At 43.9% G+C, this 13,778-nt stretch overlaps 1 protein-coding gene across 1 annotated transcript in view; it reads right to left on the bottom strand.

Annotated features, from left to right (window-relative positions):
* Positions 1-10,937, bottom strand: part of LOC111950009 (clathrin interactor 1-like) — a 40,373-nt gene extending 29,436 nt beyond the window's left edge. Inside the window, 1 exon segment of the mRNA XM_023967337.3 lies at positions 10,446-10,937. Within this exon segment, the coding sequence (XP_023823105.1) occupies positions 10,446-10,486 (41 nt within the window). The 5' untranslated portion in view covers positions 10,487-10,937.
* Between the last annotated feature and the right edge of the window lie 2,841 nt (positions 10,938-13,778).

The following is a 13,778-nucleotide window of genomic DNA, read 5'->3' as shown; positions in this document are numbered from 1 at the left end:
AAATATATTTAAAAATCAAACCTTTATTTAAACTAGGCAAGTCAGTTAAGAACAAATTCTTATTTAAAATGACGGCCTACCCTGGCCAAACCCGGATGACGCTAGTCCAATTGTGCGCCACCCTATGGCACTCCTAATCACAGCCAGATGTGATGCAGCCTGAAATCGAACTAGACTTCCCTTCCAACTCTCCCAAACAGAGACAGAGACCAGGCTTCCCTCCCATGTATTTAAATATAGGCTACATGCTATATTAAGATTCATATCTAAGAGCCCCCCAAACCATGTACCATGAACAATTCGACTGTTGTAGTTTTTGGTTTCTTCATCAAATATTTGGCAGCCATCAAATAAATATTTTTTGTTTTCAAATAACGTCCTTATATTCAAATACTATTTGGTTTTCTGAAAGGTATTAAAATACTTCCAAATATTTGTTTTTCATTATGAGACCAGTATTTGAATATCAAAGAAAATAGTTGTTTTTTGTAGCTGAAACTTTACACTGAGTATACAAAACATTAAAGAACAACTGCTCTGTCCATGACAGACTGACCAGGTGAATGCTATAGTCTCTTATTGATGGCACGTGTTCAACCCCCTTCAACTCAGTGTAGTAGATGAAGGGGAGGAGGCAGTTTAAAGAAGGATTTTTAAGCCTTGAGACATAGATTGTGTATGTGCCATTCAGAAGGTGAATGGGTAAAACTAAATATTCAAGTGTCTTTGAACAGGGTATGGTAGTAGGTGCCAGGTGCACCGGTTTGTGTCAAGAACTACAACGCTGCTGGGCTTTTCATGCTCAAAAGTTTCCCGTGTGTATCAAGAATGGTCAACCACCCAAAGAACATCCAGCCAACTTAACTTTGGGAAGCATTGGAGTCAACATGGGCCAGCAGCCCTGTGGAACGCTTTTGACACCTTGTAGAGTCCATGCCCCGATGAATTGAGGCTGTTATGAGGGCAAAAGGGGGTGTGCAACTCAATATTAGGAAGGTGTTCCTAACGTTTGGTATAATCAGTGTGTGTGTGTTTATGTAAACTCAGCAAAAAAAGAAATGTCCTCTCACTGTCAACTGTGTTTATTTTCAGCAAACTTAATTAACAGGTGTAAATATTTGTATGAACATAACAAGATTCAACAAGATTCATCAACAGACATAAACTGAACAAGTTCCACAGACATGTGACTAACATAAATGGAATAATGTGTCCCTGAACAAAGGGGGAGGAGGGGTCAAAATCAAAAGTAACAGTCAGTATCTGGTGTGGCCACCAGCTGCATTAAGTACTTGCAGTGCATCTCCTCAGGGACTGCACCAGAATTTGCGAGCAGTTCTTGCTGTGAGATGTTACCCCACTCTTCCACCAAGCACCTGCAAGTTCCGCGACATTTCTGGGGGAATGGCCTTAGCCCTCCACCTCCGTTCTAACAGGTCCAGATGTGCTCATGGGATTGAGATCCGGGCTCTTCGCTGGCCATGACAGAACACTGACATTCCTGTCTTGCAGGAAATCACGCACAGAACGAGCAGTATGGCTGGTGGCACTGTCATGCTGGAGGGTCATGTCAGGATGAGCCTGCAGGAAGGGTACAACATGAGGAGGAGGATGTTCTCCTGTAACGCACAGCGTTGAGATTGCCTGCAATGACAACAAGCCACGTCCGATGATGCTGTGACACACCGCCCCAGACCATGACGGACCGTCCACCTCCAAGATCGATACGCTCCAGAGTACAGGCCTCGGTGTAACGCTCATCCTTCGACGATAATTGCAAATCCGACCATCACCCTGGTGAGACAACACCGCAGACTCGTCAGTGAAGAGCACTTTTTGCCAGTCGTCTTGGTCCAGCGACGGTGGGTTTGTGCCCATGAGGCGACGATGTTGCCGGTGATGTCTGGTGAGGATCTGTCTCTTACAACAGGCCTACAAGCCCTCAGTCCAGCCTCTCTCAGCCCTATTGCGGACAGTCTGAGCACTAATGGAGGGATTGTGCGTTCCTGGTGTAACTCGGGCAGTTGTTGTTTCCATCCTGTACCTGTCCCGCAGGTGTGATGTTCGGATGTACCAATCCTGTGCAGGTGTTTTTTACACGTGGTCTGCCACTCGCAGGATGATCAGCTGTCCGTCCTGTCTTCCTGTAGCGCTCGTCTTATGCGTCCACAGTACAGACATTGCAATTTATTGCCCTGGCCACATCTGCACTCCTCATGCCTCCTTCTGCAATGCCTAAGCACGTTCACCGCAGATAGCAGGACCCTGGCATTTTTCTTTTGGTGTTTTTCAAGAGTCATAGAAAGGCTCTTTAGTGTCCTAAGTTTCATAACTGTGACCTTAATTGCCTAACGTCTGTAAGCTGTTAGTGTTTAACTCTGTGGTATAGGGGGCAGCATTTTCACTTTTGGATGAATTTCGTGCCCATAGTGAACTGCCTCCTACTCTGTCCCACATGCTAATATATGCATATTATTGGATAGAAAAACACTCTGAAGGTTCTAAAACTGTTTGAAATGATGTCTGTGAGTATAACAAGACATCATATGGCAGCAAAAACCTGAGAAAAAATCTAAACAGGAAGTAGAAATTCTGAAGTGGTCGTTGTTAAAGTCATCGCCTATGTCAATTCCCTGTAACTATTATGATCTGTTTGCACTTCATACGCCTTCCACTAGATGTCAACAGCAGTAAGAACGTGGAATGAAGCTATGCTGTGTTGTGGGACCGGATGGGAGGGGAATGAGTCAGTGGTCTGCAGATTGCCAGTTCCTGGTCACACGCTTTCCTCATTATATCGTCTTGCGTTCCATATTACTTATAGAGACTGAAAAGAATTCTCCGGTTGGAACCTATTGGATATAAATGAATAACAACATCCTGAAGATTGATTCTCTACTAAGTTTGACCAGTTTATTTCGACCTGGAATATAACTTTTTTAAGGTTTTCGTCCGAGTTCCTGGACCGGCGCCAGCGTTTGGACACGTGAACTAAACGTGCTATCAAAATTAGCTAATTGACACCAGTAATGGACATTATCGAACAAAACAACAATTTATTGTGGAATAAGGATTCCTGCACTGCTATTCTGATTAAAGATCATCAAAGGTAAGGGAATATTTATGATGTAATTTCGTATTTCTGTTGACTCCAACATGGCGGAGAAATGTTGTGTATTTCTGAGCGCCGTCTCAGATTATTGCATGGTATGCTTTTTCCTAAAGTTTAAAAGAAATCTGACAGCGGTTGCATTAAGAACCAGTGTATCTTTAATTATATGTAAAACATGTATCTTTCATCAAAGTTTATGATGAGTATTTCTGTTATTTGACGTGGCTCTCTGTAATTGCTCCGGATATTTTGGAGGCATTTCTGAACATGGCGCCAATGTAAACCGAGATTTGTGGATATAAATATGCACCTTATCGAACAAAACATAAATGTATTGTGTAACATGATGTCATATGAGTGTCATCTGATGAAGATGTTCAAAGGTTAGTGATTAATTTTATCTCTATTTCTGGATTTTGTTACTACCATCTTTTGCTGGGAAAATGGCTGTGTTTTTCTGTGGCTATGTACTGAGCTAACATAATTGTTTGGTGTGCTTTCCCTGTAAATCCTTTTTGAAATCAGACATGTTGGCTGGATTCACAACATGTGTAGCTTTAATTTGGTGTCTTTCATGTGTGATTTCATTTAAGATTGATTTTTATAATAATATATTTGAATTTGGCGCGCTACATTTTTTCTGGATTTTGGCCAAGTGGGACGTTAGCGTCCCACATATCCTAGAGAAGTTGTCAACCGTTCCACAAGTGCATGTTCATTAATTGTTTATGGTTCATTGAACAAGCATGGGAAACAGTGTTTAAACCCTTTACAATGAAGATCTGTGAAGTTATTTGGAGTTTTACGAATTATCTTTGAAAGACAGGGTCCTGAAAAAGTGACATTTCTTTTTTTGCTGAGATAAAAAAATATATATATACTGTATATATTTAGAAGTTGGTATTTTCAAATGAACTACAAAATACAACTACACTGAACAAAAATATGAAACTCAACATGCAACAATTTCAAAGATTTTACTGAGTTATTGTTCATGTAAGAAAAATCTGTAAATTTGAATAAATTCATTAGGCCCTAATCTATGGATTTCACAGGACTGGGAATACAGATATGCATCTGTTGGTCACAGATACCTTTAACAAAAAGGTAGGGGCGTGGATCAGAAAACCAGTCAGTATCTGGTGGACCCCCATTTGCCTCATGCAGCGCTACACATCTCCTTTGCATAGTTGATCAGGCTGTTGCTTGTGGAATGTTCACCCGCTCCTCATGGGCTGTGAGCGAAGTTCCTGGATATTGGCTGGAACTGGAACATGCTGATGTACACGTCGATCCAGAGCATCCCAAACGTGCTCAATGGGTGACATCTGGTGAGTATGCAGAACTGGGACATTTTCAGCTTAAAGTAATTGTGTACAGATCCTTGCGACACGGCGATGTGTATTATCATGCCGAAACATGAGGTGATGGCGGTGGATGAATGGCACGACAATGGGCCTCAGGATCTCGTCACGGTATCTCTGTGCATTCAAATTACCATCGATAAAACACAAATTGTGTTTGTTGTCCGTAGCTTATGCCTCACCATACCATAACCCCACCGCCACCATGGGGCACTGTTCACAACGTTGACATCAGCAAACCACTCGCCCACACGACGCCATCTGCCCGGTATAGTTGAAACTAGGATTCATCCGTGAAGAGCACACTTCTCCAGCGTGCCAGTGGCCATTGAAGGTGAGCATTTGCCCAGTGAAGTCAGTTACAACACCAAACTGCAGTCAGGTCAAGACCCTGGTGAGGACGACAAGCACACAGATGAGCTTCCCTGAGACGGTTTCTGACCGTGGCAAGGAGTTATTGTCCCCAGCACAAGGTGCACCTGTGTAATGATCTTGATATGCCACACCTGTCAGGTTGATGGATTATCTTGGCAAAGGAGAACCGCTCACTAACAGGAATGTAAACAAATTTGTCCACAAAAGTTGAGAGAAATACGTTTTTTGTGCGTATGGAACATTTCTGGGTTCTTTTATTTCAGCTCATGAAACCAACACTGTCCATGTTACGTTTATATTTTTGTTTAGTGTATTTTTTGCCCAGGTGTGCAGCAGTATGACTGACAGAGACAGTAAGATGAGATCTCCACAGCAAAGCTGTTCCAAGATTTTAAGGAAAATCTCAGTCCACTGAATAATGAATGACAGCGGTGTATAAAAACAGATGGCCTGAACGGCAAGTGAACCGGCGATGTGCTTACATTTCAAGCAGACTAGGAAACACACGCACACAGAACGGCCCGCTATGTTAAAAAATATTCCGCTGGGGATGAGACAAAAGAAGACGAGCTGTGGGTCTGAACGAAAGGTACAGGCAAACAGAGACAGAGCCCAGGCTTCTCTTCCAACTCTCTCAAACAGAGACAGAGCCCAGGCTTCTCTTCCAACTCTCTCAAACAGAGACAGAGCCCAGGGTTTTTCCAACTCTCTCAAACAGAGACAGACAGCCCTCTATCCAGGACAACCGGTTCTCTTCAACTAAAGCATCTGGCTGCACCTGGGCTCTTTGTTGTGCAGGCCCGCCACAGCAGCGTTACTCTGCACTACTGAGGATGAGCCTGCTACCTACACATGCAGCCTGCTGAAAACACAATAGCACTGCACATGAAACAGTCTTTCACTCTCCCTCTACTACTTCTATTTGAGAAAAACACCACATCCTGCTCTCTGAGGCAACGGTTTTGGTTCTAGTCAGTTTTCAGATGGAGATAGTGGTGATGAAGGGGGCAAGGGGACAACAGCAGCGAGGGAGGAGGGGGCAGGGGGCTCACTGATGCATATTAGAAGTAGGAGGCCCTGGTCTGACGAGGACCGTTTGCAGGGAGAAAGAGGCCCTGGTCTGACGAGGAACGTTTGCAGGGAGAAGAGGCCCTGGTCTGACGAGGACGTTTGCAGGGAGAAGAGGCCTGGTCTGACCGAGGACCGTTTGCAGGGAAAAGAGGCCCTGGTCTGACGAGGACGTTTGCAGGGAGAAGAAGGCCCTGGCTCTGACGAGGAACGCTTTGCAGGGAGAAGAAGCCCTGGTCTGACGAGAGGCAGTTTTGGGAGACGCAAGGGAATACGAAAGAGGCTCCTGGTCTGCCGAGGACGTTTGGCAGGGCAGAAGACGGACCTGGTCTGACGAGGACGTATATGACGGGAGAGAAGGCCTGGTCTGACGAGGACGGGTTAAGCAGGGAAACAGAGGCCTGGTCTGACGGAAGGACCGTTTGCAGGGAGAGGCAGGCGCCCTGGTACTGCACGAGGGACCCTTGCCCCACCAGGGAGATAAGAGTACGCTGGTCTTGACGAGGACGTTTGCAGGGAGAAGAGGCCCTGGTCTGACGAGGACGTTTGCAGGGAGAAGAGGCCCTGGTCTGACGAGGACGTTTGCAGGGAGAAGAGGCCCTGGTCTGACGAGGACATTTGCAGGGAGAAGAGGCCCTGGACTGACGAGGCTGGCAGCCGGGCTGATGTAGGAGCTACTCCTGAAGCTACTCACACAGAAGACATGTTACATTTAAGTCATTTAGCAGACACTCTTATCTAGAGCGACTTACAGTATTGAGTGCATATATTTTCATACTGGTCCCCCGTAGGAATTAAACTCACAACCCTGGCATTGCCAGTGCCATGCTCTACCAACTAAGACACACGGGACCAGAAGAGAGAAGAAATCTATACCAGTGGTGCTGATTACTCTGCAGTGTGCTGGGAGGATATAGAATACCGTACTGCTGGAAGTCATGCCTACTAGGAAGAGCATTTACTGAGAACATGGATTTGCAGGTTGTCTGAATGACTAGCTGAAGTTCTGCTCATTACTGTAATCTAAAGGCAGAATTAGCATTTCCCAGACGTGTGACTCAGACATTCAAGCCGTAATAAGCCGTGGTTCATAGTAAAGCTGTAAGCCTAGACAGTGATGCCAGCTAAGGGCAAGCTAAAGAACTTATGCTACCATATCTTCTAATAAAAGGAAGTCAACTTGGACGAATGATTTCCTTTAAAACAAGGAGCCAAATTAACAAGGTGAGGAAGTTGTTTTATATTGGTCTTCACAAGAGTTTGAGAAGAGGGTCCAGTCTTCAGATCTTATCTGAGCGAGAGTTGTCAAAACGTCCCTCTTCTTTCATGTCTTCAGGACCAGGTTTCCTCTGCTCCATTCAACAGATAATATCTTTCCACATAATAGCGCAATGTTTGACAGTCCATTAACTGGAAGAGAACATCCAAAGACTCAAACACTTACACAGGACATGAAGACTGCCTTTAGAGTGGCTATCGTTAGTCACTACAATGTAATGATATCATACTGAGAAACAGCTTCCACTGAACTCATGCCTATACCACTTTACATTTGGAATGGGCCTTGAATCAAAGTAATCATTCAAAGAAATTCATGATTTGACTCTCAATTCTTAACTTCTCTCCTGTGTAATAACTGACATAGGAACAGACCTAATAGGCTACAAGTAGATGACAAAACTCAAAACAAGCAATAGGAATACAACCAAAGCCCCTCCCATCCAGCAATAGGAGTACTACCAAAGCCCCTTCCATTCAGCAATAGGCTTACTAGATGAACAATCTCAAAGCCCCTCCCCTCCAGCAATAGGAATACCACCAAAGTTCCTCCCATCCAGCAATAGGAGTACTACCAAAGCCCCTCCCATCCAGCAATAGGAATACTACCAAAGCCCCTCCCATCCAGCAATAGGAGTACTACCAAAGCCCCTCCCATCCAGCAATAGGAATACTACCAAAGCCCCTCCCATCCAGCAATAGGAATACTACCAACAAAGCCCCTCCCAATCAAGCAATAGGAGTACTACTAAAGCCCCTCCCATCCAGCAATAGATACTACCAAAAGCCCCTCCCATCAGCAATAGAGTACTACCAAAGCCCCTCCCATCCAGCAATAGGATACTACCAAAGCCCCTCCCATCCAGCAATAGGATTACTAGATGACCAATCTTAAAGCCCCTCCCATCCAGCAATAGGAGTACTACCACAAAGCGCCCTCCCATCCAGCAATAGAATACTACCAAAGCCCCTCCCACAAGCAATAGGAGTACTACTAAAGCCCCTCCCATCCAGCAATAGGAGTACTACCAAAGCCCCTCCCATCCAGCAATAGGAGTACTACCAAAGCCCCTCCCATCCAGCAATAGGAGTACTACCAAAGCCCCTCCCATCCAGCAATAGGCTTACTAGATGACCAATCTTAAAGCCCCTCCCATCCAGCAATAGGAGTACTACCAAAGCCCCTCCCATCCAGCAATAGGAATACTACCAAAGCCCCTCCCATCCAGCAAGGCTCATTAACAGCTTCTACCCCCAAGCCATAAAACTGCTAAACAATTAATCAAATGGCCACCGGACTATTTACATTGACACCCCCTCCCCTCCATTTGTTTTGTACACTGCTGCTACTCGCTGTTTATTATCTATGCATAGTCACTTCACCCCTACCTTCATGTACAAATTACATCAACTAACCTGTACCCCCGCACACTGACTCGGTACCGGTGCCCCCTGTATATAGCCTTGTTATTGTTATAATTAATTGTGTTACTTTTTACTTTAGATTATTTGGTAAATATTTTCTTAACTCTTCTTAAACTGCACTGTTGGTTAAGGGCTTGTAAGTAAGCATTTCACAGTAAGGTCTACACTTGTTGTATTCGGCGTATGTGACAAATAAAGTTTGATTTGACTAGATGACCAATCTCAAAGCCCCTCCCATTCAGCTATGATCTTGAGTCTCAGACAGCTAGTATTGATCAGCCACAGAACAATCCATGATGACCATGGGTTCTCCTCCTCACTTATGTGAGGGACAATATACCCAAACATACATCTAGCCTAAATGCATATTCTGCTAGACGTGAAAAAACACCAGTCCTCAACAAAAATACCATTCAACTGGCTAACCCACTGAAGCAATGTCCCTCCCTGTGCTGCAATCACACCACAAACAACTGATGGCAGTGACACAATCCACAAGGTGTGGCGGTAGATAGTCTGTTCTCTAAAAGCTCAGGGTCTGCAGGGAGCTCTCTGGGACCAGGGTGGCAGGAGAAGGCCTTCTCGCCAGCTGTATCAATAACAGGCCCTATTCAGCTGAAATCAGGCATGCCTAACAGGTGGCACCAGCTCAGGCAGCATCCGTTACTGCAACCTGACTGCAGGCTCCATGAAACATGCACTCGGCTGGAACCTTTTTCTGACATTGCTTGCAAATCTGGAAAACTATTAGACTAAGGAATTATGTGTCACACACAGAGTCTTTTACTCATTATCATAACGGTCTTTAAATAAATGGTTGCAATAAGCAATTTGCACTTTTCCAATACTGATGCATGAATAACTAAATGTTGCCAGGGTATGGAAACGTCAAAACCCTCTCGCTATCCATTTAAATAATGTATGTTATGCACATGATGCAGTGAACAATTCCATACACAACACATACAGATCCTTTGCGATACACTAACTTAGCTAGCTAAGAGATATTGTGTCATGCTGCATTAGTCGTGGGTCAGGTCCACTTTCAGTCGTTTGATGAGAGGCACGAGCCTGGTATGACCAATATTCGGCAGACAGCTTTATGGCGCTGCTGCAACGTCTTCCGTCTAACGGTAACCAGGAACGCTACAGCCTAATGCACAGACAAATGCTAGTTGATGGCTTAGATAGCTAACTAACGTTACATTGTGGTCGTGTAAAAACGTTTCAACCAGAAAACAATACAATGGTCATGAAGTTCAACTTCTATAGTGAGTATTGTAATGAACATAATGAAACGAAAAAGTGCAAATGACAGGTTTGATGAAGGTCTTGACAGACATTGTGGCTAGCTTAGTGGTGTTAGCTAACGTTAGCTAGCTAGTGAGCTAACAATGATAAATTAAAGTTAGCCCGTTTTATAGCTAGCTAACGTTAGCTGTGAGTTAACGAGGGCGTCCCATTGTTATTGAACGATACGATGTCATTATTTGGTAAAACATAATCTAGCTAGTTTATAGTTAAGGTTAATACATTCCTCCAAAATATTGCTAACATGGAATAAATGGGTGTTACTTTCCATATTGGAGTCTGTATGTTTATAATGGACAGTAGGATATCAAAAAGATCAGAGGAATATATATCGTTACATTTTGTACACAAGGCTGATATACAGTAACGTTAGCCATACTGAGCGATCAGCTGAGAAAACAGCGTGACGTCACGAGATCAGTGTTTCCCTGGTCGGTTGTCAAATGTAAACTAGCCAGCTAACGGGCCTTGCAACAAAATGACAAGCAGACGAAAACAGCAAGAATACTCACGCTTTATCCACAATTTCCCTGACTTTCCACATATTTAGCATGTAAACGCTCTATCAGTGGCTCGCCGCCTCAATAATGCGTCGTCCAGTCCGTTTCCAACCACAGATGGACTTGTGTCACCGACAACAGAATTCCGAGTCCCTTCCACTAGCCAGCTCTGTGGGCAAGTTAATACGGGAGACGTCCTCTATACGTCAGTGTAGCTCACCCAGGTTGTGTTTGGGGGAAAAAATCATTTTGGCCTAAAAGTTAAAGAAAAGCAACCTGCTTCATTATGCCTGTACCCAGAACCAATCTGCATATGAACATAGGAGAGGTATCTTTATGTTCCTACTTGCTAGATCTCTGCCAGCCCAATCATTCTTTAGTAAAATATACAAGTATGAGATTTGATGTTGTAACTGAATTGAATAGTTACAACCTTTCGCTGTTTGGCCGCATAGCTGGCTCTGCTTCTTTTTGTATGCAGATGTTAATTGTTATATTTTACAGTTTTGTGTAGATTTTGTCCCTTGTGGTAATGCAACAATGTCAAATCTACCTGGAAACGTGCAGCGTTTTCCTTTTTATGTTCCACTTTTTTTCTGTTAGGCCACACCCCACAAACTGTTCAGGCAAACAATTGACACCTTTCTCTTGTTGAAATTGAATTTATGGAACTGCACCTTATTTCAAAGTCTTAAGAGGACTCTTTCTTTCATGATCAGAATGATTGTATATTTGTAAGTGGAAAAATAGCTCAAAGAAACTAGTAAGGGATGGGTGAGACGTAACACAGCGGGTGTATCTGTACGAACACAAGGAGAGGGTGACCTGTGTCCTTTTATTTAAACAGGTTGTTCTTTACGGCTTCATTGATGGTTTTCAGGTAACATATTTTAGATTATTTAAAGTCAATGACAAATCTCAAGGATTCCATGCTGGTTTGGTTTGAAAGAGGCTAATGATTGCAGGTGGGGGCATTTAAAGGGGTAGCCTATTTTAGGTGGACATGATCTGGTTGATTACATTGAGGGGGTTATATTAATCCCACCCGTGCAGGCGTGCTTTGCATTGGCTGAAAGTTGATTGCATTCGATTTGGAACCGGGCTGCCTCCCGAGCGTGAGTTTAAAGCCCACAGCGAAGCCGGCGCTAAAGGGACGTAATTAAGCACACGTAGTAATTACTAGGATTCTGTGTTTTCCCTTACAAAAGGGATTGCTTTTGTAACATTTATTTTATGGCAAGAGATGTATGTTTCTGGATGATGCACCATGCTGCCTTGTTGACAAAATTAGGTAGACGCATAAGGACGTGTCTCAACGTTCGGAGGGGGCAGTGTAGCGATCTTTACTAAATGAGCCACGTTACAATTCCTACTAAGTGGGGTAAACCCTATTGGTGCGATGCATAGGGTGTTTGGCTTTTATGCCAGTGAACCCAGGTTTGCTTCCCTGCTCCGCCATTCGCTACATCATCATTATTATATAAAATGACTATATTGACTGATCTATAGGGCCTCAACCTCCTTGGATCTTGAAGGCTCATGTATCTCCATGTCAGTGGCAAATTATTCAAGAAGAGACATCATTGTGGAGGACAAGTGAAAAGGTAATGGGATTTTGTGGTGCAGGCAGCCATCTACATGAGTACACATTCAGCTTGACGAGTGCTGTCCTCAACAACGGTGGTGACATCCAACAACAACGTCATTGCTCTTACTCCAAATCCAGTCTGGCAGAGGAGTGAGGCCTGATCTGATGCACAGTTTGCACGTTGTCATCCTGAATCCATCATGCCTGTCTCCATGACGGACAGGAGACAGCTGTGCAGGACGTCCCGGTGTCAGCTCCGATCCTCAGGCCATTTCTCAGGATACAGTCTGCTCCTGACTCTGATGGAGAACGTTTACATGATCAGGAGACCCAGTTCATCCGCAAGAGGACCTCTGCTCCTTGTAAGCATAGACAGGAAATAAGTGAGAGGGAAAAATGACAACGTTCTGAATACAGATGAAAAAAAGTGACGATTTTAATTCAAACAAAGCATGACACGAGACAGCACTCACTGTCCCTATCTGTACTGTGCCCTTTGAGAGCTCACAACTCATCAAAACTGAACGGCCAATGAAGAAGCAGCCCACAGACTGTCAGGCCTGCAGAAGAAATAAGAACATTCCAAAACAATTTCATCATTTTGACACGGGAGGAGTGGCAGAGATTGAGAGGGCCTTCTTTACGAACTTGTTTCTGGCCTCTTAATAAAGTATTCAGGAGTGTTGAGGTCACAGGGACAGGCTATAAGTAGGAGACAATGTATTTTAGATGCACTACGTCAGTGGGCTGCCAAGAGGAGTGCTGAGTTCTGTCAACGCCATCAGGCATGAATCGACCCCTCCACGCTCCTGACTGTCACGCCCCCGCCTTCCTTCACTATACCTCAGGTTTCACCATTTCTCCTCAGGACCTCATATTGCTGGTTTGGATGGATTTTATACAAGGAAGTGGAATGTTGAACATATTAATAAATGTATATTAAATTGTATCCTCTTTCATTCACATACTGTACCAGTCAAAAGTTTGGACACACCTACTCATTCCAGGGTTTTTCTTTATTTGTACTATTTACTACATTGTAGAATAATAGTGAAGACATCAAAACTATGAAATAACACATATGGAATCATGTAGTACTCAAAAAAGTGTTAAACAAATCAAAATATATTTGAGATTCTTCAAAGTAGCCACCCTTTGCCTTGATGACAGCTATGCACACTCTTGGCATTACCCTCAACCAGCTTCATGAGGTAGTCACCTGGAATACAATTAACAAGTGTGCCTTGTTAAAAGTACATTTGTGGAATTTCTTTCCTCCTTAATGCGTTTGAGCCAATCAGTTGTGTTGCGACAAGGTAGGGGTGTTATACAGAAGATAGCCCTATTTGGTAAAAGACCAAGTCCATTTTATGGCAAGAACAGCTCAAATAAGCAAAGAGAAACAACAGTCCATCATTACTGTAAGACAGGGCTGCCCAACCCTCTTCCTGGAGATCTACCATCCTGTGGGTTTCCAGTCCAACCCTAATTTAACACACCTGATTATACTAATTAGCTTAACTAGCTGAGTCAGATATGCTAAATTAGGGTTGGACTGAAAACCTACAGGACAGTAGATCTCCAGGAAGAGGGTTGGGCAGCCCTGCTATAGGACATGAAGGTCAGTCAATGCGTAAAATTTCAAGAACTTTGAAAGTTACTTCAAGTGCCGACGCAAAAACCAAGCTCTATGATGAAACTGGCTTTCATGAGGACCGCCACAGGAAAGGAAGACCCAGAGTTACCTCTGCTGCAGA

The sequence above is a fragment of the Salvelinus sp. IW2-2015 genome, linkage group LG23 (assembly GCF_002910315.2).
Source record: "Salvelinus sp. IW2-2015 linkage group LG23, ASM291031v2, whole genome shotgun sequence".
NCBI lineage: Eukaryota > Metazoa > Chordata > Actinopteri > Salmoniformes > Salmonidae > Salvelinus > Salvelinus sp. IW2-2015.
The sequence above is the reverse complement of the archived record's forward strand: the minus strand, read 5'-3'. Positions and strand labels throughout refer to the sequence as shown.